Consider the following 24,688-nt stretch of genomic DNA (forward strand, 5'->3'; position numbering starts at 1 on the left):
GTCCCATAGAAATATTATATATGCTATATATACAATTTAAAATTTTATAGTGATGCTTTTTTAAAAAGCACAAGGAAATAGATTAGGTTGATTTAATCGTTCCACAAGGGGAGAGAGAGAGAGAGAGAGTGTGTGTGTGTGTGTGTGTGTGTATCTCAAAACATCACATTGTGCCCTATAAATATGTAAATGTATGTATCAATTTTGAAAAAATTGAGGAACAGTAATTTTACATATTTATAGTGTACAGTAGTATTTGCCCACGTGGATAGAACGTGTAATGATAAAATCAGAGGATTTAGGATATCCAGCACCTGAAACATACATCATCTCTTTGTGTTGGGAACATTTCAAATCTTCTACTTAACATTTGAAATTAAAATACACAAGAAACTGGCCCAACGTGGTGGCTCATACCTGTAACCCCAGCACTTTGGGAAGCCGAAGTGGATGGATCACTTGCGGTCAGGAGTTTGAAATCATCCTGGCCAACGTGATGAAACCCCTTCTCTACTAAAAACACAAAACTAGCTGGGTGTGGTGGCCTGTGCCTGTAATCCCAGATATGAGGGAGGCTGAGGCATGAGAATTGCTTGAACCCAGGAGGCAGAGGATGCAGTGAGCAAAGATCGCGCCACTGCACTCCGGCACAGGCTACAGAATGAGACTATCTCAAAAATAAAAAATAAAAATAAAAATAAAAAAATATATATATATGTACAAGAAATTGTTAACTATAGTCATCCTACTTTGCTCTTGAATACTGGAACTCATTTGTTCCATGTAAGTTTTTTTTTTTCTATCCATTAACCAAGCTCTCAACGTCCACCCTTCCCAGCCTCTGGTATCTATTATATTCTACTGTCTACCTCCATGACCTCATTTTTAGCTCCTACAAATGAAAGTCAATTTAAATTTAAAAAAAAAAATTATAAAGTAAAAAGAAACAGGTGAAAATAATTTTAACAATATATTTTATTTAACTTAGTTTATCCAAAATATTACTTTAATCCATAATCAATATAAAAACTATTAATGGGATATTTTACATGCGTTTTTTCATACGAAGTCATAGAACTCCAGTGTGTATTTTACATTCACAGCACATTTCAAGTACTCCAAGGTCATACGTGGTTAGTGGCTGCTCTGTTGGACTGCAGAGAATCACTGTCAGTGGAACATGAAGGAACATTTTATTTTGCTTAGTAATGTTCAGGTCTGAGGTTAGAGTTTGTGGTTGTCATTGTTTTTTTCTTTCCTGTTTTAGTGATTTTTTTCTTTGCACAATTAGAAGTATTTTGAATTTGCAGAGAGATGAACAAAAAAGTCTGATGTCACAAATTTGTGCATTTGTGATGAAAAGCTTTCATTTTTTAAGACAAGAGTGTTGCTCTGTTGCTCAGGCTGGAGTGCAGTGGCACTATCAGGGCTCACTGCGGCCTCAGCCTCCTGGGCTCAGGTGATCCTCCCACGTAAGCCTCCCAAATAGCTGGGATTATAGGAATAAGCCACCATGCCTGCCTAATTTTTGGTTTTTTAGTAGAAATGGGGTCTCTCCTTGTTGGCCAGGCTGGTGTTGAACTGGCCTCAAGTGATCTGCCCGCCTCGGCCTCCCAGAGTGCTGGGATTACAGGTGCGAGCCACTGCGCCTGGCCAGTGATATGTCTAAATTTAAAAGACTGACCATATCAAGTATTGGTGAAGATGTGGAACAAGTGGGACTTCCTACGCTGCTAGTGGGAATACAAAATGATACAACTCATTTTGGAATTTGTCATTCCACTCCTAGGTATTTACCCAAGAGAAATGAAGTATATGTCCATACAAAGACTTGTAGATAGCACCTTTATTTGTAATAGCCCCAAACTGGAACAATCTTAATGTCCATCAGTAGGGGAATGGATGAAGAAACTGTGATATATCCATATACTGCAATACAGCTCAGCAATCAAGAGAAAGAAACTGTTGACACATGCAGCAACGTGGATGGTTCTCAATATAATTATGCTGAGTGAAATAAACTGGATAAAAAGATTTTTTAAACAAGAAAAAGGCCAGGAAGTTGCTTCTAATTACATATACAGTACTCAGATGTCAAGAACTGGTATTGAAATGGAGCCATCAGAGCAGTGTTCAGGTCGAATAATGAATTGTCGTGGGTCTTAAAGCTCCAGCAAATCAAATTGTCCCATTAAAATATACTCTGTCTTTTTTGTTTTGTTTTCTATTTTTTGTTTTGCCAGCTTCAATAGATGGTTCCGTTACATTGGGGTGAACTTGGTACCAGTGCCAGTTCTAACTCAAGAAAGTTCTGGAGGGCATAATGATCTTAGATAAGACCAAGGCCCTGAACCTGACCATGTTCTATCTTCCCTGTGAGTTGAATCATCCTTTGGCTGGTTGGATCCTGGCTTTGTCTTGAGTGATTTATTTTATCCAGGATTGATGCCAACTGTGTGTGTTCTGGGTTTTCAGCACTTCAGGTTCATGTCAACCGAGTCGCTCTGAGAGCTACCCTCTTTGGAAACATTATGCACTTTGCCCACTAAGCAGCAGAATCCTAGTCAAGCAAATTTCTTAACACTCTACTAGTCCTGATACACTCGACATTAAATTCAGCCTAGCATACATTTCCTCGTGCCTGTGTGTGCATGTTTGTTTACATCACAGATGGGGCATTTGATGGGCCTATGTTCTGACAGTAAGTAAACTAGGAGAAATGGATGCTTTTCTCTGAATTGTAACCCACCCCAAAGCAAGTGAGGAGTCGGCCTGGGGAGTAGGAAGCGCACCCGACTGGGTATCAGATGGGCATTAGTCCTGCCTCTGTTACCAGCCAGTTTTGTAACTTGTCCCTGTCATCGAACCCTTCCAAGGCTCAGTTATTTGAGCCATAAAATGAAGAGGTTGGACTAGAAATCTGAAAGATTAACTAATAAAGTTGTGGTTTTGTCATCATTTTTTTATTATTGCCTCCAGCTTTATAGTGATGATTAGTAGTAGAAGCTTCTATTTATAGATGATTTTGTGCCAAGCACTACACTGATAGCTTGATAGGCATCACGTTCAATCTTCACAACAATACCACAGGATATGTATTATTCCCATTTTACAGATGAGAAATCTGAAGCATGGAATGTGACTTTTTTGAGGTCAGACAGTCAGAAGGTAGGGGAGGCTGGGGTGTTTTTTTTTTTGTTTTTTTTTTTTTTGAGACGGAGTCTCGCTCTGTTTCCCAGGCTGGAGTGCAGTGGCCGCATCTCAGCTCACTGCAAGCTCCACCTCCCGGGTTTGTGCCATTCTCCTGCCTCAGCCTCCCGAGTAGCTGGGACTACAGGCGCCCGCCACCTCACCCGGCTAGTTTTTTTTTGTATTTTTTAGTAGAGACGGGGTTTCACCATGTTAGCCAGGATGGTCTCGATCTCCTGACCTCGTGATCCGCCCGTCTCAGCCTCCCAAAGTGCTGGGATTACAGGCTTGAGCTACCTCGCCCGGCCTGGGAGCCTGGTTTTGAATGTAGCTTGTCTGATTCCCTGTATGTTTGGCCATCATGCTTTACTGCTTCCCTCACATTCTGCAATTTTAAATAAAGACGTAAGGACAAAAAACTTGTTTCAGGAAGGAATTTTAAAAGACATCTAGTGTAACCACCATAACTTATCTGCCACTCGGCAGAATGCGGATGTAGGTGAAGGTCTCCCTATACAGCCTATTCTTTTTGAACAACTCAATCTTAGATTCTTTTAAAAATAGCTTTATTGACTTACAGTTCACCCAATGAAAGTATCCAGTTCATTGGGGTTTATAATGTTCACAGGTGTGTACAGTCATCAACATAGTTTTAGAACGTTTTCATCACCTCAGAGACCTTTTAGCTGTCACTCTCGTATCTCCCCACTCTCGCCAGCTCTGAGGTAACCAATAATCTCTTTCTGTGTAGATTTGGCTGTTTGTATAAGTGGAATCAATATGTGATCTTTTTGATGAGTTTTATTCACTTAATATGATGTTTTGAAGATTCATCCATGTTATAGCATGTATCATTTCTTCATTTTTATGGCCAAAGATTCCACTGTATGGATGCACCACATTTTGTTTATCCAGTCATCAGCTGATGGACATTTTGGTTGTTTCTGTCTTTTGGCTGTTCTGATTAATGCCACTGTAAGCATTCATGTGCAATTTTTTTGGTGTAGACAGTTTGTCTTTCTCTTGGGTATATACCTAGGAGTGGAATTGTGAGGTACATGGTAACTTTGTTTAACCATTCTCCAAGCTGCACTAGCTTACATTCCAACCATAAAAGCATGAGGGTTGGATTCTTAGTATTGAGCTAGAATTTGCATCCCATACCTGCCAACCATAAAACCAATTCCCTTGCATCAGGTGTCCCAAGCAAATCCACTTTTTCTAGGTGACAGCCAGTCCGATCTGACCTTCTGAGTGCTCTCCAGTACTGAAGGGCTTCCACTGGGTTTCATGTCCTGGGTTGTCATTCTAGATCCTCACCACCTCTCTTATGAATGTGATCCCCCTCCTTTTTTTAGAGAACTAGATGCCTTTTACTTGTGGGTAATTTGTGCTCGGAGATGGTTGTCTTCTCAGTTTCAGTTGTCCTTTCTCAGTTAACTGGTAAGAACCCTTAACCCGGTAGTCTCAACTGACTACACATTAGAATCGCTCAAGTGTCTTAAGAACAAATCCAGATTGTACCTGCAGATATTCTAATATATTTCATCTGGGCTGAGGCCCAGTGATGCAAATGAGCATGCTGGGTAGAGAACCAGTGCAGCCTTTAGTGGCCAGGGGATGGCTCTGTGTGGGTCTCTGAGGGCCCACGTGGCTCATGCCCCTGCCATCTGTGCATGGATACCAGCTGTCCTGATTCAGAATTACTGTGAGAGTCTCATTTTTTACTAATGCGTTTACACAGAGTGCCATCTTGAAGCCTCAAGCATTTGTGTTCCTGTTTTCTGAAGAGTCTCGTTTGCCCCCAGTATGCTCTGCAGACACTGACTGTGGCAGTGTTTGCCTCCCTGTCAGGCCGTGTGCACTTTCTGAATGAGAAAGCATGCTCCAGCCATTTTAGAGGCATATAAACACCTTTAGGCAAAAGTGGTAGTTGAAAACCCCATTAGTGTAATGTCATTACTTCTTGGGAAATACCTTCAAATTCCCCTTCTCCTTCCTAGTGACAGGGGCTCAGATGAATAGTATTCCATTATGTCCTCTATTGGGAGACACTGATGTTTGTTTTGATATTACAGACTATGCTGCAGTCAGTAACCCAGCACATATTATCACTTTGCTCATGCTTTAAAATACAGGATTTATACACTTCTGCACTACTGACGTTTGGGGCTGAACAGTTCCTCATTGTGTGGGAGCTGTCCTGTGCTTTGTAAGATGTGCAGCATCATCTCTGCCCTGTGCACTGCACTAGATGCCAGTAGTAGCACTCCCATCCCAAGTCATGGCAGCCAGAAATCCCTGCACATGTTGCCAGATGCTCCTCAAGGGGGTAAAAAGAAATCATCCTTGGTTGGGAACCACTGGTCTGATTTATCCTTAGGATAAATTTCTAGAAGTGGAATTGCTGGATCTAAGGTTATGTACATTTAAAATTTTGATGGCAGTCGCTAAATTGTTCTTTGTAGAGGTTAAACCCATTTTACACTCCAACCAGCAGTATTTGAGGATATTTTTTCATTCTCACCAGTACAGTGGTTTATCAGAATTTCTTTACCATCTCACTGTACTTTCAGTTTGAATTTCTCTGTTTTATGGCTAACCTTTTTATTGAACACTTACTGCTTGCTAGGCAAGTTGTGTTGTTTGGCCTGTGTATTTTGTGTCATACATTATAATGCCTTCCTCTCTAAGCCTTCTTGAAGTTTGGTACCTAGCGCTGACGACTAAGTTTCTTCTGATTCTAATGAAATGATAATATGTACCATTCATTGAGATCTAACATATGACTGGCATTGTGCTTGGTGTGCTCTAAAAATATGTGCATTCTTGTGTGATCTAAGCATGTATTAATAAAGTGGCCTTTCTTTTACCTTTTGGGTTGGCACAGGGCCTCTGTCTGCACATATTCTAGCAGTTACAGTCCCTGAGTTGGGATATGTCACAGAGAGCCGACTGAAAAGTATTTGATTCTGCAGTTAGGAGTGATAATAGTCCCAGTCCAATGATTGGGACGGAATTGGTGTAGATGCCTTGATTTAAATTAAGTTCTGTTCTGTTTTGTTCTTTTTTTTTTTTTCTTTTCTTTTCTTTTCCTTTTCCCTTTCCTTTTCTTTCTTCTCTCTTTTCTCTTCTTTTCCTTTGTTTTCTTTTCTTTTCCAGGAGTCTATTTTCCTTGTCTACAGTCATCATAGTTTGAAATTACGACTTTTTGTGTGCTTGTTTCCGGATGGGCATATCTTTTCACCGCTGAACAACAGCTAACACATGGTGTACTGTCTGGCACACACTCTGTGCCCAGTGAGTATTTGTTGAATGAATGAACTAGTCACTCCAAGAACTGAGGCCGTTAGGGGGCCTAAAGGCCCGGATTTGCCATTCCATGGGTTGAAGAGTTAGGTTAGCTTAGTGATGGGCTCTGTTGCCTTCCTGGAATGGAGGCAGCTTCCTTCCTAAAAGGCTCAGAACTAGCTGATTCTCTAGAATGTTTGGCCTGTTGGGGAACGTTGGCCCTGATGATTCTGGGTGAGTTTGGTTGGAACCCAGCTGTGGATGTTGAGAGAATAAGTGAATATTCCTGTGAATGAATGGCTTCCCCAGCTCACATTCTTAAGAGGTCATGCTTATATTTACTTGAGGCAAAGTCATAGCCTCTCATAAATGAACGGTTATCTAGAAATTGTGGTTGGATTTAGTTCTGATGTGAACAGTTTTGATATTTCCACACATCAAAGTCTGTATTAAGGGGACCTTCAGCCACTAGTTCCCTCTGGCTTTAATGAGTTTTCAGTTTCCAAACACTACTGATTCGATAAACTCAGTTGGCTTGCTCTTTCCTCTACTTCTAAGAATTTGTGTGAGTATTGTTTAGTGTTGGCCTAATAACTTGTTCGGCCAGTTTGGTGTTCTCTGTCCTGGAGGCTGGCATTCAGCAAAAGGAACTCGGGGTAGGGTGTGGCGGGGTGGGATGGGGTGGGATGGGATGGGACTGGGAGAGCCAGCAGGGGGCCTCTGAGCGGAGGAAAGACCAGCAAGGTCATGAGTGCAAACTCTTCCTATAAGGGGCAGATAGTGAGTATTTTAGGGTCTGTAGGCCATGGTCTTTGTCAAATCTTCTTTGTTTTTTGCATCTGTTTAAAAGAGTCTAAGAATGTAAAAACTCATGAGCCTTTGTGAAAAAGACTGTAGCCAGATGTGGGCTATAATTGGCCAACCCCTGAACTAGGTGAAGAAATTGGTTTATTGCTACACGTGTTTACTGGTTTGGGGACATGAACCCAGAATAACCTTGGGAATTTTCAGTTGTGATCCTTAGAGGAGTGATCTACACTCTGGCATGGGGGTCAAAGTGACCCTGGTGTCAGTCACCTTGGGTCTGTGGAACTCAGGGTAACCCTGACCAGTAGGACAGAGGCCCTTGCTGCCTCTTTCCCACGGCAGTCCTGTCCACGGGGAGTGGGGAGACAGCAATGAAGGAGGAAAGGAGATGTTGTCCTGGATAGGCCTGAGGACTTTGGTAGCTCAGGTGCCTGAACTGCCTCTAGAACACGGTTAGAAAACTGGCGTGTATGAGTGTTTATGAAAATACAAGAGCATGTCTGTATCTTGGATTTTGAGAACACGACCAAATTCTAATACTGGAGTCCAGATCCTGATGGTTTTGTCTAATCACAAGAAGTTCTGTAGAGCAGTCTGGCTTGAAGGAAGTACTACTTCTTTTTTTCTTTTTTTTTTTTGAGACAGAGTCCTGTTCTGTCTCCCAGGCTGGAGTGCAGTGGCGGCGATTTCGGCTCACTGCAACCTCTGCCTCCCTGGTCCAAGCAATTCTCCTGCCTCCTGAGTAGTTGAGATTGCAGGCATGCTCCATGATGCTCAGCTCATTTTTGTATTTTTAGTCGCGATGGGGTTTCGCCATGTTGGCCAGGCAGGTCTCGAACTCCCAACCTCAGGTGATCCGCCTGCCTCAGCCTCCCAAAGTGGGCTTACAGGCGTGAGCCACCGCACCTGGCCAGTGCTACTTCATTTTAAAGCACGTAGTTTGGGAGATAGGAAGGAATAGGGTTTACAGAGCAGGGTCCTGGAGACGGATGCTCTTGTCCTGCTTCCAACTCTCTGCAACCCTGGGTGACTTGACTCCCTTAATCTTCCCAGCCTCAGCGTCCTCACCTGTAGATCAGGATGACAATGACTCCACCGTACAGCCATCGTGAGGATTACGTGAGGGTGGTGTATGTGAAATGCTCCTTAGCGCAGTGCTTGGCATGTTGTAAGCACTCAGTCAATGTTGGCAATAGCAGTGACAATGTGAAAGTGGAAGGAAACGTAAGAAGTGGCCATCAGAACTAGGAACTAGGGTTCATGACTCAGCGCCACTGATTAGCATGTCCTTGTAGACTGGAGCATTTCGTCCTCAGACGTGTGAATGTCATGGAGTCGTACAGAGGAACTGGGTCTGCAACTACCTCTTTCAGCTTCCTGATGTGTAAAATGGAAATCATACAGATTGATGGGCTGGGGATAAACAAACGAGGTAACAAGGGAACGGCCTTGAGTTCTCTAGAACTGTAACAGGATGAGCCGCAGATAAGAACCTCTCAGACACCGAGTTGTAGAAGGAAAGGGCTTTATTCAGCTGGGAGCATCAGAGGACTCACGTCTCCAAAAACCGAGCTCCCCGAGTGAGCAATTCCTGTCCCTTTTGAGGGCTTACAACTCTAAGGGGGTCCACGTGAGAGCGTCTGATTGATTGAGCAAGCAGGGGGTGCGTGACTGGGGGCTGCATGCACCGGTAATCAGAAGGGAACAGAACAGGACAGGGATTTTCACGATGCTTTTCCATACAATGTCTGGAATCTATAGATAACATAAGCAGTTAGGTCAGGGGCTGATGTTTAACTACCAGGCCCAGGGCATGGTGCTGGGCTGTCTGTCTGTGGATTCCATTTCTGCCTTTTAGATTTTATGCTTCTTCTTTCTTTGGAGGCAGAAATTGGGCATAAAGACAAGATGAGGGGTGGTCTCCTCCCTTAAAACATTGAGCAGATTTTAAGGCGAAGTCAGTACTTGTTAATTTGTTCAGTTTCTTGAACTTCTAAGTGTTGGGAACAGCCTGAGGGTGATTGGTGTGAAGCCAAAATGTTTGCCAGAGAGAGTTGATAGCATACTCCCAAGTTCAGGGATTTGGAATGTGTGATATAAAATTGGAATACTTTTGTGAGATATTTGAAATAGTGGAATTTCACAATGGGTGACCCGTGTGGGGAGAGGCTGGAGGAGGTTCATCTCTATATGGAAAATACGACAAGATCTTGCAGATTTAAAAATGTGTATTTTCTTTTCCTCTGCAATTCCATTTCTAGGAATTTACCCCGAAAATATATTTTCTAAGCACATTTTGTGTACTAAGTCACGCATGTACCTGGTTATTCCTTACAACATTATTTATACAAAAAAAAAAAAGTAGAAATATCAGTGTTTAACCTTAAGAGACTGGTGAACTAAGTTGTGGCACATTCTTAAGTTGAAAACTGTGCACCTGCAGAGTGAGGGAACTCTATGTGTATTGATGGGACATTCTTCTGAGATGTGTTAAGCTAAAAACAAAAACAAAAAGCAAGGTGAAGAAGAATATGTGGTTGTTGCCCAGCCTGGGGGCCAGTGGTGATGGAGAACCATTGTGATTTCCTTGTTTAAGCACAGAATGTCTTGGGAAGAACACAGAGGTGGTTACAACCTTTGGCGGCACCTGTGCAGAACCACTCTGAATACCTGGGGGACAGGTAGTAAGGAGATGTACTTTCCATAGCACATGCTTTTTATCTTTCAAATGTGTCTCGTATACACGTATTTTCTATTCAGAAAGTTTGACCACAGGTCGTATCATTTGGGTTGAAAACTGAAACCTCTATGTTTCCCTCCCACATTCATGTCTGCCACCTGTTGGCTCTGCCTGGTCTCTTTGACCTTGATGACTTGAAAAGTGGGCATTGACCACACTGACAGTTTTAGGCTTACCCTGAAACAGTCCCCCTGGTCCCCAGCATATTGACATTTCTCCTCTTGATTTGTGTGACTGACAGTGTTTCTGTTTCCCTCCCCCAGCTTTGGCAGCATGTAAGCAGCTATTTGCCAAGAACCCAGGTCACCGCTAAGAAAGGGAGCCTTAGGGAGAAGAGTGTCCAGAGGAAACCAATGCCAGATGCGTCTGGAGTTACACTCAGCACTTGCATTATGAGACATTGTGTGCCAGCATCTCTTTCCTGCTGGCAAAGACTGTAGCTCTCCAGGTAGGAGGGTCCTGGAAGCTGTGAGCACCAGGAGCCTCACCAGAGGAGGATGGGGCCAGATAATGAACTCTCTACAGTGAACATGGTTTTCAGCTTATGAAGGAATTTTAAGTAAAACAATTATTTAATTTCCACATATTCAAGTTCAAAAGCCTTCTGTGTAAAGTGCCAGTGATTACCCCTCCACAGAAGTTATCAGGATTTTTCTGGCACCAAGTTGAACTCTTCTTGGTACTTCTGGCAGCGACAGGGACAGATTTATCTGTTGAATGCTCTTGGGCAGGAAAACCATGTAAAACCTCTGGAAGCAGCATCAGGACAGCAGAGCAGAGCCCCTGCCCTCACTGCTCACTTGCACAGAAATTCCATCTGGACTCGGATGCTTTTACTGAAGACCCATCGAGCTTCATTCATCTTTATAGTCCATCCGTTCTGGGGAGACCTGGCGTTTGCAGCTGCCTCCTGTGGCCGTGTTTTCCTGTCCTTCTCTTCCCAGGCCTTCTATTCAGGCGGTTGAGGGGTGTGGACTTTGGAATGGGGTTTGCTGTTCTTCGGGAACTTGCTTCCTTTCCCTGGCTGGTGCTGTCGGGAAGGACCATCTGAAGGCTACAGTTTGTTCTTGGGGAGGCAGGTGCTGGCCTGGCCTGGATCTTCCACCATGTTCCTGTTGCTGCCTTTTGATAGCCTGATTGTCAACCTTCTGGGCATCTCCCTGACTGTCCTCTTCACCCTCCTCCTCGTTTTCATCATAGTGCCAGCCATTTTTGGAGTCTCCTTTGGTATCCGCAAACTCTACATGAAAACTTTGTTAAAAATCTTTGCGGTAAGTTGTGCTGTTACAAAAGGTTGCTTCACAGAGGAGGGTAGAAGTGCATTTAGCAAAAAGAGTTATTCTTACAGGCCTATTGTTATCTCTTTATTAGACAGGGAGAAAGTTGGGAGAATGGGAAGTGGCTTTTTGAGTAAGAAGAATAACTAAACGTGTACTTTTGAAAGGTACTTGTATGTTTGATTTACGCTGAGCTGAGGGACCTATGCCATGACTGCACATGTCGCCTGTTTATTTCAAAGAGAATGGGGCTTAGAATTAAAGAAAAGCACTGCCAGTCTCTGTCTCTTCTTACATAACTGATGCCATAGCTCAAAGCTGCGGCAGGCATATTCCCTCACTTGAGAAGCATGGGAAAGCCTCTTCTCTTCCAGTCATTTATTCTAAGTAGGTCCTTGCATTTCAGACTAAAAGAATGGACAGAAAAGGGCATTGGAATTGTTTTATTTTCTTTAAAGGCGAAGGATACATTTCTAAACATATATCAGAACTTACCTGACCATTGAATTATACCAAACTGGTCACATTGTAAGGAAATGGGAGAGAAGTGATGTTTTTTGGAAGTTGCTCTCTCCCATAAGACTTAAATACCTCTGCACAGATTTGGTGATTTAATTGTAATGTCTGTTTTTAGTAGTCACCAAATCTTTAGGGATTCATGTATAATTTGAGAAGTGCACTTACAGTAGTAAAAATAATACATTGTTTGTTCATATTGTATCTTTTTTTTTTTCTTTTTTTTTGAGACAGAGTCTCACTCTGTCACCCAGGCCAGAATGCAGTGGCGCAATCATGGCTCACTGCAACTTCTGCCTCCCAGGTTCAAACAATTCACCTGCCTCAGCCTCCTGAGTAGCTGGGACTACAGGCACATGCCACCACACCTGGCTAATTTTGTTGTGTTTTTAGTGGAGACAGGGTTTCACCACGTTGCCCATGCTGGTCTCGAACTCCTGACCCCTCAAGTGATCTGCCCATCTCAGCCTCCCAAAGTGCTGGGATTACAGGCCTGCACCACCGTTCCTGGCCCATATTGTATCTTCTGGTTTTGAGAGTAACTTTTATCATTTTTCTTTGATTCCTTATAATTCTGTGGTAGACGGGGCATTTTATTAACCTGCATTTTATTTATCTGCATTTTTATCAATAAAGAAAACGACTCAGATTAAGTGAGCGATATGAAATGTTACATTATATTGGGAAATATTTTTATGTTTATCATCGAATCTTGGGTTTTATCTTTTTTGGTACTTAGTATGTCTATAAGCATATGGTTTTTTTTTTCACATTTAAGAAAACCAAGGGGAAATTGACAACATAAAGTTAATAATTTTAGAGTGAACAGTTCAGTAGCGTTTACTATATTCACATTGTTTTCTGTCCAGTTCACATTTTCATCAGTCCAAAGGAAACCCCACACTCGTTAAGCATTCACTCCCCATTCCTCCCTCCGCCAGCCCCTGGCAACCACAGTCTGCATTCTTCATAAAGATCACTAAAACTGGATACCTAATAGTTCATGCGGTACATATACCTGTGCTTTTGGCAGACCTAAGCAAGCCCTGGCCTACAGCTCCTTTCCCATGACTAGTTCTCCCAATATAAAGGAACTAGGAGAAAATATCTGTGTACCTGCCAAGTGATGAGGAATATGGAGAGGATATGGGTGGATCAATGTCGTTTCTATTCCCTTTCCTGGAAGCCCTAACTCAGTGCAGGTCCTGTTCATGCTGAGTCACAGAAGATCTTTGTGTGCAGAGAGCAGCATGTGACTGGAAGGGTTTTAGTCTGTTTGCTTAATGTTTGTGCTTCACATGAACGCTCTCCACAGTGGCGATGGTATCACTAAGAGCAGAATTCCCAGGAGTAGACTCTCAGCTGAGTTGAAAATGACCTGGAAGAGGGGAGAAGATAAAGCCTGGATGTAAAGGAGAAAGATGAGAATAAATGATGTGAAAGGAGTTGATCAGGTCACGTTAGAGAAGATGAGACAGCTGTAATGTGATCTGTGTTAAACTCCAAGGTGGAACTTGTTGGTGGAGAGTCATAGAAACTAGTGGCAGTTGTGGAGAAGCTGAAGAGGCTGGTGGTGAAGAAGCTGAAGAAACTAGTGGTGAAGAAGCTGAAGAAACTAGTGGTGAAGAAGGAGAAGCTGAAGAGACTAGGGCGATGGGCATTCGTGCTAGGTCAGGCAGTTGTTACCTTGAATCCCAGGGCTTCCATTACTGGCTCTGAAAAGGCATTGAACTTTCCAGTGTTTCTTTGTCCAGAGAGTAGGAGTATTAATACTCCTTTTACATGGTTGTAGTGAAAGAGGTCATCCTACCTACCCTGATGAGTGTGATTTTAACATAGCCTTGAGTAGGTTAAAGGACAAACTGAAGGAGACAGGAATTGGGGGAAAGATGATAGGAAATAGTTCCAGGTTTTGTCATTTTGGTTCTACTTTTCCATAAGGAGACCTTGATGGAGAGAAATATTGGGAGTTGATAAATTAAATCAGTGACTGCCTACTAAGTGGAAAGCACTCTCTCAGACTGTGCTGAAATGCACAAAGGGGTAAGTTCTGGCTCCTGCCTCTTGAGGTGTGTGTAGTCTAGTAGGAAAGACAAATATATGCATATATAACTAATTCAGAATGGGATACCAGTTGAAGTACACAGGCAGAGGTGAATTCTGATTGCAGGAATTGAGTAGGTAGCATTTCTTAGATTTGACATTTGAACTGGATCCTAAAAGGGAAAAGGATAGAACATTCTAGAAGCACAGTTGATAAAGGCGAAAAGGTAAGTCTTATTCAGAGATGGCACATAGTTCAGTAGAGCAAAAACATTGGGAACATGGAGGGACTGACGTGGGTTATAATACTGAACTTCAGGCATTGGGAAGTCATTGAAGTCAGTGGAGGTTTTTTGTTTTTTTTTTTTTGGAGACAGTCTCCCTCTGTTGCCCAGGCTGGAGTGCAGTGGTGCAATCTTGGCTCACTGCAGTCTCCGCGTCCTGGGTTCAAGTGATTCTCCTGCCTCAGCCCCCTGAGTAGCTAGGGTTACAGGCCTGTGCCCCCACACCTGACTATTTTTGTAGTTTTAGTAGAGATGGGGTTTTGCCATGTTGACCAGGCTGGTCTCAAACTCCTGACCTCAAGTGATCCACCCGCCTCAGCCTCCCAGAGTTCTGGGATTACGGGCGTGATCCACTGCGCCCGGCCCGTTGAAGGTTTTTGAACAAGAAAGTGACGTGGCTGGACTCTGGTAGCATGTGTTCAGGTGGATTGGAGGGAGGCAAGAGGGAAGCAATTCAATAGGGAATAAGGGAGTGCAGAGAACAGGGCATGAACCGGGAGGCAGCTGGGTGAGAGCATCCTCTTGGGAGAAATGGCAAGGGCTTGCATATCTTGCCCTATGCATCTCTTCCATCTGGTGCTTCCTGAGCTGTGTGTCCTTTATCATAAAGCCATACATGGAAGTAAACCATTACCCTGAGTCTTGGGAGTCACTCCAGCAAATTGAACCTGACGAGGGGTTGTGGGAACCCTGATTTATGGCTGGTCAGTCAGAAGTATGGGTCACATGAGACGTTCAACTTGCATCTGAAGTAGGGGCAGTCATACGGGACTGACTCTCATAACTTGTGGAATCTGATACCAACTCCAGGTCGATAGCCTCAGAATTGAATTGAATTGGAGGACACCCAGCTGGTGCCTGCTGAAGATTTGCTTGGTTTGGGTTTGGGGGTGGCATTCCTCACACATCTGGTGTCAGGAGTGTGCTGTGCGAGTATAGTGCAGAGAAGCAGTGTTTTCCCAGAGGCCCTTTGATTTGGTCCAGTAGGGTTTGTAGGGGCCAAGGGAAAGCATCCTTTGCCCTCTGAAGATTCACTGAAAAATCAACTCTCAAAAGCAGATTAATAAAAGAAAAGACATACAGATTTATTAATGTGCACAGGAGTTTTACAAAGATCTCAAAGAAATAGCCAGATGGTTGATGCTTTTGTAGCATTTGAGGTTACAGAAGCAGTGGGGGCTCCGAGCATGGCCAAAAAACAGGCTATGGTGGTAAATCAGGTGGCAATAGGTAACAAGAGGGAGAGAAGAGGAGGCCTGGCTGGCACAGGTGGTCTTGTGTAGATGAAGCCTCACAGATAGACGAAGCCTCACAGATAGCAGCCCTTCAAGAGTGTAGATGCTAAGTGTTTCTTTCAGACCTTTAAAGGCGTCTCTCAGTTCTTTCTAGATTCGGACAAGGAGGGAGGTGCTTCAGAGAAAGCCCATTGGCATCTGTTGTTTACTTCACTTTGTCTCCTCTACAGATGCAAATTCCTCCTGCAAAAGACAGCTTCTCCGTTATTCTTGCATTTCCAGTCCTTCTGAACAGTCATCTTGAAATATGACAAAGAAGTATATTTCGGGATGAAATATTTTGGTTTCTTTCAGCCAAAAGGATCCAGTTCATTGATCAGCCATTTCTCAAACTCCTGGGCTTAAATGATCCTCCTGCCTGTAATGCTGTGATTACAGGTGTGAGCCACTGCACTCAGCCACCTGATCAGCCATTTCTTAACAGGCTGTTCAGCCCTCTCCTCATTTCCCCTGCCCTTGTGACTTTGGACAATTCTTTCCTAAACACAGACATGTTTTGTCATGTTCCTGAAGTTAAAAAGTGTGAGGCCAAAGGGATGTTTATTACTGAACTGCCACAGAACTAGGAGATGTAGAATCTCAATTAGCAGATCCCTTTCCTGTAATGACAGAGACTGTAGCCATCTTGAATTTTGCACGTTGAAACAGTCCTCAGACTGAAATAGTCATCCACAAGAGGCCTGATGTCATATATTCTCCGTCTGTTGCAGTCTCATGGAGTCTCAGAATTGTCAGTACAGAATCAAGTTTCTCTCTTTTTTTTTTTTTTTTCGGAGACAGGATCTTGCTCTGTCTCCCAGGCTAGAGTGCAGCCGTGCAATCTCCGCTCACTGCAGCCTCAACTTCCCCTGGCTCCCATCTCAGCCTCTGGAGTAGCTGGGACTACAGGCACACACCACTATGCCTAGCTAATTTTTTTGTATTTTTTAGATACGGGATTTTGCCATGTTGCCCAGGCTGGTCTCAAACTCCTGGGCTCAACCAATCTTCCTGCCTTGGCCTCCCAAAGTGTTCGGATTACAGGCGTGAGCTCCGCTGCGTCTGACCCCAAGTTGTTCACTTCTGATTATTCTTGCGGTGCCAAAACAGAGCCTGACCAAAATGTAGAACCCTAAATTCTGGTTGAGTGACCTGTGTTTCTGCATGCCAGGATTCTTGTGAACTCTCTTGCCCCTTTTCACCTCTTCTCTAGTTCCAGGAAACCAGATGAGATTTACTTTCCTCCATTTTAGGTATTAACATTTTTAGAGGAAAGCTCATCTGTGCTTAGAGCCAAAAGACATCAATGGCCAAATATCTGAAACAGAGAAACTCATGTGAGTTTTCTTGCCTTTGAACTTTCTTTGCGTGGTGACTTTGTGAGCCACCTTCCTTTCTAGACTGTGGGGTTTGAGATTTCCAGATGAGGTCAGATCACTGATTAAACTCGTGTGCAGCATTCGACTTTGCTGGACCACGTGGTGCAGTCTTGCTGACCCTTTGGGCTTTGCCAGCAGAATCTGCACCATGTGCCCTGGGCCATGTGCATCTTCCTGTGCTGTGGGATGATGGGCTCGTGCCCACCATGCATAACCGTGGAAGCTGAAGTTTGAGGCTTTTGAAATGCCTGTTCTGTTTCTCTGACTTGCTGTGGACATGACATAGCTTTCTCTCTAGTGATACCATATCCAAGAGGGGATAAGTGCACCCACATTTTCACCTCTCATTTGATAGTGGAAGAGAACCAGCCTCTTATACCAGCTGTCTTATACCAGCGAAAGTTTTAATGAAGAGGGGTTCTAGGAAAAGCGTCTTCTTCCTAGGTCTGTTCCAGAATCTGTGTTATTTCAGTAATAATGAGGACAGAGTGCTTTGCATTTCCCCAGTTTTGTCCCATACACGATCTCATTTGATCCTAAGTGACCCCGTGAAGTAGGAGGTTGAGGTAGTATCAATCCTGTTTTGCAGATAAAGAGATCAAGATTCAGAGACTTGGAATGGGTTGCTTAATGAACACAGCTAGTGAGTGTAAACTTGGGAATTGAATCTGGGTTTTTTTCGGTTTCCTGATAGTGTTCTTTTTCTCCTTTAACACTATTAAGCCACTCCCACGCCTTTCAATGTTAAGTTGTGGGATTCTATCATTAAAATGTTACTCCTGTTACTGGACGGTCCAAACATATGTATTGCTCAAGTTCTTTGTCTCCTTGAAAATGAAAATTGCTGCTTTCTTGGAGTAATTTGGTGGCAGGCAGTAGTTTACAGGATGTCTGGCTTCGCTGTTTTGAGTAGCTGCCATGGGGCAGTGCAGGAGGAATTGTGAGGTCTGTGTTGTCGGCAAGTGAGCTCCCTACAGCCCGGAGACAGAGACGTAGGCAGTGAGGAACCAGGCCTGAGGAACGCACCCCAGCTTCTTGAAGTTCCCAGTGTTTTGCTTAAGGTGACTTAACTCTTGGTCCCAGCTGTCAAGGAAGGGGCTTCTCGGGGGAGAGGTGGTTTGAGTTTCCTTCTAGACTCTGTGCTTCTTGGCTACGGTCTTAAGTGACTGGGACTGAGGCTTTCACAGAACAGAAATGGAGGTGTTCACTGATTGAAAACAGATCTCATTCTCTCTCTTGTCTCTTGCTTCCTTCCCCTCCCAGTGGGCTACCTTGAGAATGGAGCGAGGAGCCAAGGAGAAGAACCACCAGCTTTACAAGCCCTACACCAATGGTAAGATGGGGGTGTGGTCCTTGTCCTGAGAGGTCCATTTGAACAGTGTTCCCCAGTGCTTCTGGTGCCACACACACTCTTCCCTGCATTAGTGCAGGATGTGTGCTCTGAGTATGTCTCACGTGCTCTCCCGCAGCATGCTGCTTGACAGGGACACACTCTTTTGCAGGAATCATTGCAAAGGATCCCACTTCACTAGAAGAAGAGATCAAAGAGATTCGTCGAAGTGGCAGTAGTAAGGCTCTGGACAACACTCCAGAGTTCGAGCTCTCTGACATTTTCTACTTTTGCCGGAAAGGAATGGAGACCATTATGGACGATGAGGTGACAAAGAGATTCTCAGCAGAAGAACTGGAATCCTGGAACCTGCTGAGCAGAACCAATTATAACTTCCAGTACATCAGCCTTCGGCTCACGGTCCTGTGGGGGTTAGGAGTGCTGATTCGGTACTGCTTCCTGCTGCCGCTCAGGTGAGGCAGGGCCTGTGGGGAGTGGGGCTCGCTGCTGCCACCCCACTTGGTGCACGGCCCACCTGCCTGCTCCGCTGTGTGTTCCCGTTTTAGAAAGAAGGGAATGACTGTCACTAGCCAGGCCATGTGACTCTTTGGAGGGGTACACTGGTGATTTTCTTTTAGAGGCCCTTGGATTTTCTGCATATCAGACAGAAATAGTTGGATTTCTTAAAGACAGCTTGCTTGTCTAGATCACAGCAAACACGGGGATAGGGAACATTGTGTGCTTTCTGCCACTCCTCCCTGGACATGGCTTATTCTTTCCTGAAGCTTGCCTCTCAGGTACAGAGGCAGTATTGATCTTTCAGCTTCTCTGCACCGTGTGCTGCTCTGAGTGTGCCTTGCCAGATGCTAATACCCTTCAGGCTCCACCTCCTGTTGCTTCAGAGGGAAGCTGTGCTTCCGCCGGGGTTTTCAGCCATAGGGAAGGGGTGGGCAGCAGGGAGCAGCCCTGCGGCAGAACAGCCTGCTTAGGGTTTTCCAGCCTTCCAGCTGCCGAGGCCTCAGGAGATGCTGGCGGCTGAGAGCCAGACCCATGGCTCACTGTCAGTTGGAATCAAAAGGATCTCTGGTTCTGATAGGCCTGCTCACATTTCTAGGTGAACTCTGGTCCAGATCCCAGGTGAGCAGGTCTTGGGGGTGGTTTTTGTGATGCCCAGTGTGATTTTCACACCTTCAGTTCTGTACTTGGTGCAAGGATTTGCTGGCTGTGCTCTAACTTTTCTTCTTCTTACAGGATAGCGCTGGCTTTCACAGGAATTAGCCTTCTGGTGGTGGGCACAACTGTGGTGGGATACTTGCCAAATGGGAGGTGAGTAGAATGTGGCAGTCCACGCCTAAAGGGCAGTTAGTTCTGGGAATGGTGCTCAGATATCGAAGGCCAGGCCCCTTCTTTGGACACAACCAAAGCCATGGAATCTTAGATGGATTAAATAACCCAGTGGTGGCCAGGTGTGGTGGCTCATGCCTGTAATCCCAGCACTTTGGGAGGCCGAGGTGGGCCGATCACCTGAGGTCAGGAGTTCGAGACCAGCCTGGCCAGCATGGCGAAACCCTGTCTCTACTAAAAATACAAAAATTAGCCGGGTGTGGTGGCGGCTGCCTGTAATCCCAGCTACTTGGGAAGCTGAGGCAGGAGAATCCTTGAATCCGGTAGGCAGAGGTTGCAGTGAGCCAACACCATACCACTGCACTCCAGCCTGGGTGACAGAGCGAGACTCTGTTTCTAATAATAATAATAATAACAACAACAACAACCCAGTGGTAACAATGGCATCAGCAGTAAAGTCTTTACTTTTTTTTATTTTGATCTATGACTGTTCTTTTTGTCCTTTAGCCCTCGCGTTCTTCCCATTTTAAAGACAAAAGGGAGAAGCCACAAACATGTAGAGTCCGAGACTCAGATGTTAACAGATTTTACAGCTTGTTGTTTAGTTTTGAGCAGTTGACCGTGTGGATAAAGTGGTGAGACAATACAGTTTTTAAAATGATACGAGATGTAGGGAGGTTTTGTCTGTTTGTGAAGAATATTTTGCTCCCTTCAGGAAATTCTGGGGCTTGGAAACCTTTCTTCTACCTGGGTGGGTGAGGAGGTTGGCCTCTGGCCTTGGGCCTGCCACTGGGTGTTGACTAGGGGAACGGAATTCAGCCCGCCTGTGGTCTGCCGATGCCAAATTCTAGGCTGTGAATTCTCCACCCACTGATTTGGGTGGATGTAAGCGAGTCTCCCTGTCCCCTCTTTCTTTCCTCATGTGTGAACATAAAGGTGGTCATGCATCACAGGGCTTTCCTGTACGTGCTCATGTCTATAAAAGCACTTTGCCGTCATAAAGGACTGCTGAACTGTTCAAGTCAGCAACTGTTTCTGTCTTCCTGTATGTAAAATAAAACCCAGAATCCTTGTCCTGTTGTTGCAGGTTTAAGGAGTTCATGAGTAAACATGTTCACTTAATGTGTTACCGGATCTGCGTGCGAGCACTGACAGCCATCATCACCTACCATGACAGGTGAGAGTGCTTTGTATCAATAGGAAGGGAAATGGCACTGCAGGAAACACCACCCACCTATACTTGGCCAAATGGGAAGACACTTCTGAGCTTTTAGTTAGAGCAGATGAAGCGTGTGAGGTGAGAGGTGTGTTACATGAACTGTTTCACACTAATTTTGGTTGTTTTGCATACATTTAAACCCAGGGAAAACAGACCAAGAAATGGTGGCATCTGTGTGGCCAATCATACCTCACCTATCGATGTGATCATCTTGGCCAGCGATGGCTATTATGCCATGGTAAGAGCTCTTTCCAGTGCATTCTTGAGGCAAGACTTCCTGCTTTAGACTGGTCAGGGCCAGGAGGGTCTAGGAGGCTCCTGGACCCTTCACATAAACACTTTTATGCGTGGGCCACCACCTTACTGTCACTGTGGGGGCTCTGTGGGACTGTGATAGGAGATACCCTGGGTAGAGTGAGTGGTGAATGTGGTTGGAGAGGATGCTGAGGGCGGTCAGGCAGACCAGCATGGGGAGAGGGAGGAGCTGGCAAGGACTGTGTCCAGAGCATCTGAGAATCTGCCCAGGGAGGGGCAGTTTTACACAGGGATTTGCACTACTTTAGTATTTTGTCTTAGGGGTTTCGGTTATGTTTTTAATTACCTATTTCTAGTATTACTGATTAAAAGGAGAAGTTTAAGATTTGGGGAGTCTTGGTAGTGGTTTCTTGGCAGTGAGCAACCTCCAGCCAGCAAGTGTTAGAGGTAAGAGGTTGGACCAGCAAGCGTTAGAGGTGAGAGGTTGGATTGCTTATTTTGTGAGATCTAGGGCTTCCTAGAGTGGGGAGATTTGTGTGAGGATGGCTTCACTACTAATGGGTCCTGTGCCTGTGCTTAGGTGGGTCAAGTGCACGGGGGACTCATGGGTGTGATTCAGAGAGCCATGGTGAAGGCCTGCCCACACGTCTGGTTTGAGCGCTCGGAAGTGAAGGATCGCCACCTGGTGGCTAAGAGGTAATGGACAGAACACTGCTGTTCTGCTTGGCCGGTTAGAATGCTGAAAAGGTTTCAGGGAGTTATCCCTCCACAGTGTAGTTATGTGCCTTCTATCATAAGCCTATACTGCTTTCATAATAATCTTTTCCTAAAACATGAGATTTTAAAAGTGGCCGGGTGTGGTGGCTCATGCCTGTAATCCCAGCACTGTGGGAGGCCGAGGTGGGCAGATCACTTGAGGTCAGGAGTTCGAGACTAGCCTGACCAACATGGTAAAAATACAAAATACTAAAAATACAAAAATTAGCTGAGTGTGGTAACGGGCATCTGTAATCTCAGCTACTAGGGAGACTGAGGCAGGAGAATCGCTTGAACCAGGGAGGCAGAGGTTGCAGTGAGCCGAGATCGTGCCATTGCACTCCAGCCTGGGCAACAGAGTGAGACTCTGTCTTAAAATTTAAAAAAAGTATAGAAACCCTAGTATTATTTACCAAGTTAATAATGTTTCTTAACCTTTTTTAATTCATTGTACCCATCGTAATAAACAAAATACGAACTTTCACTGCTATTTGAAACCTCAAAATGAATTCATTTATCACAAATACAAAGAAACCCAGGGCAGTGGAACGAAGTACTGCTCTGTTTTCAAACTTTAAGAAGGCGAATCTGGTGTAAGTAATGCAAAGAGATTTGCAGCAGAAAGAGACATCAAGACAGTTGAGACCAAGCCACACATGGTGGCTCAGGCCTATAGTCCCAGTGCTTTGAGAGCCCGGGAGTTCAAGACCAGCCTGAGCAACATAGGGAGACCTCATCTCTACAAAAAATTTAAAATTAGCCAAGCGTGGTGGTACGCTCCTGTAGTCCCAGCTACTTGGGAGGCTGACGTAGGAGGATCGCTTGAGCCGGGAAGGGTGAGACTGCAGTGAGCTGTGATTGCACCACTGTATTCCAGCCTGGGCAACACAGGGATATCCTGTCTCAAAAAATAACAAATAAGAAAAGACAGCTGAGATTATCTTCCATAGAGACAGATGAACCCTCTCCTAACTCCCTTTGGTACATCTCAGGGACAGTGTTGAGCCAGCAGGGCTGGGCCCAGCCTCACAACTGTTACACAGTCTAGTGCCACAGGTTTATTGAGGGGGCCGTGCCCAGGCCTTGTGGCAGGCGTCTCCTTCAAGGGCCCCCAGGTTGAGTGGCATCGTTGGTGCTCCGATGTTCACACAGAATTGAACAGTTCTGTGAATTAAATAGTAACCTGATTTTCTCTATCCATATACATTTTTTCTTGATGAGCATTAGATGATGGGTTTAAAAGGACACGGTCATGCTTGTTAACTTCTTATAATTGAAACTAGTGTCACAAATAAATAAGTTATTTATAAACATATTTTGACGATGTGTATAAGGTTGTCTGATCCTTCATTTTTTTTTCCTCTTTGAAAGACTGACTGAACATGTGCAAGATAAAAGCAAGCTGCCTATCCTCATCTTCCCAGAAGGTAAGAAGGGGTTGGTTGCCATAAAGCGCTTCTGTGAGGAGTGCAAGAGTGTGATGCTGATGTTTCGTGGGAACCAAGGCCCTCAGCCCTTGTTGGGGTTATCTGTTTTCACTGAATAATGTTAGGTCCCCTTTAGATTGGAAATAGGACTAAAAACTCAGGCAAGTTCAGAATTTGAACTAAGAATGCCATAGTGTAAACTCCCCAAATGCAGGAATTTCTTCTGTAATGTTTCAGCTCCTCATGGAGCTCATGGAGTCCTCCTAAGACCTCTGTGCATCTCTGCTTTATCCAGGCTGTGTGCCTGAATCAGGGAAAGTGGTCCTGTAGCAGGAGAATTGGAGGCACCATCTTGCCTGTCTCGTTAAGTGTTTGAAGTTAGGGAGATGACAGATGTATCTTACTGGAGGAACCATTAGAAGAATTTTGACTATTGTGCTTAGTCTTTAAGAAACACCTAATATCTGGGGTAAAGGGCCAACAGAAATAGCATTTTATTGTCTCCTGCATTTTAGGAACCTGCATCAATAATACATCGGTGATGATGTTCAAAAAGGGAAGTTTTGAAATTGGAGCCACAGTTTACCCTGTTGCTATCAAGGTACAAGACCTCCGATGGTACACACTGTCATTATTGGAGCTGCTGTGAGTGGAGCGCAGCAGGAGGAGGTGGAGGAAGGAGCCGGGGTCACCAGTCTGTGGTTGATGCCCTCAGCAGAGTGACATGGGACTGGGCTGATGTGGGTCAAGTGCTGCCAGAGGAGGATGCTGAGCACTCAGCACCCCCTTAGAAGGGCCTGGGGAGTGTGGGATGGGGGACAGCCAGATTCCTGCCTGCATGCTGCTGCCGCCACTATTCAGGAAATGGCAAGCCCTTCACTTCTTACCTTCATAAACCTAGCTGGAAGGTAGGCCCGTCCACCTGGAAAGGTGACTGATTGCAGGGCACAGAGGTGTAGTTTCAAGCTGGATTTTTGCATTTTGGGGGAGCTGCGAGAATGGGGGGGTTCCTTATTCCAGCGCAGTGGGAGAAACGGCTTCACTGCTTTTAGTCGTGTCATCTTTTAGACCTACAGCAGCTCCTAACAATGAGATGGACCCTGGGAGTTTATCTAATCTACGTCAACGCTTTAGGAACTGCTGCTCTAACCCTTCAGACACCCAGAGCTATAGGATGTGATTAACCAGTCATCTGCACTTTGTTCCTCCCTGCTCTTACACTCTCCACATCCACGAGGCCTCACATCATGACACCTACAAAACACAGGCCATCCTCAGTGTGGTTAAAGTATTTAGACTGCAGCCTGAGAGCTCGGTAAAATGGTGAGCAGATATGAGTCAGGCTCACGCTTAGAATTTCTTTTATAGGGGACTGTGGGTTGTCTGCAGAGCATTCTGTAGAGTTGGTTCTGACTTTCTTTTCACCTTGCCAGTGCCACTGGAGAGGTGTTGTTCCTGGTGAGACAGATGCTTACCAGCCACTCACTGTTCATCATTTAGGCAGAGGACCAGGCCAGGGATGGCAGATGAATATTGCCTGCAGGGGACTCTGATTGA

The 24,688-nt window shown here is 44.8% G+C and overlaps 1 protein-coding gene across 3 annotated transcripts in view; it reads left to right on the forward strand.

The window, feature by feature from the left end:
* Positions 1–24,688, forward strand: part of GPAT4 (glycerol-3-phosphate acyltransferase 4) — a 46,373-nt gene that overhangs the window by 15,762 nt on the left and 5,923 nt on the right. For 2 of the 3 annotated variants that reach the window (XM_015145310.3, XM_015145309.3), the window contains exons 2-10: positions 10,291–11,298; positions 18,064–18,133; positions 18,303–18,603; positions 19,382–19,456; positions 20,562–20,651; positions 20,838–20,931; positions 21,529–21,644; positions 23,076–23,131; positions 23,647–23,732. In XM_015145310.3, coding sequence (XP_015000796.3) covers positions 11,134–11,298; positions 18,064–18,133; positions 18,303–18,603; positions 19,382–19,456; positions 20,562–20,651; positions 20,838–20,931; positions 21,529–21,644; positions 23,076–23,131; positions 23,647–23,732 — 1,053 coding nt within the window. In that variant the 5' untranslated portion in view covers positions 10,291–11,133. The remainder of the gene's footprint in view (positions 1–10,290; positions 11,299–18,063; positions 18,134–18,302; positions 18,604–19,381; positions 19,457–20,561; positions 20,652–20,837; positions 20,932–21,528; positions 21,645–23,075; positions 23,132–23,646; positions 23,733–24,688) is intronic. The other variant, XM_028852621.2, reaches the window with a different exon arrangement.

This window comes from Macaca mulatta, chromosome 8 (assembly GCF_049350105.2).
Source record: "Macaca mulatta isolate MMU2019108-1 chromosome 8, T2T-MMU8v2.0, whole genome shotgun sequence".
In the NCBI taxonomy this organism is placed as follows: Eukaryota; Metazoa; Chordata; class Mammalia; order Primates; family Cercopithecidae; genus Macaca; species Macaca mulatta.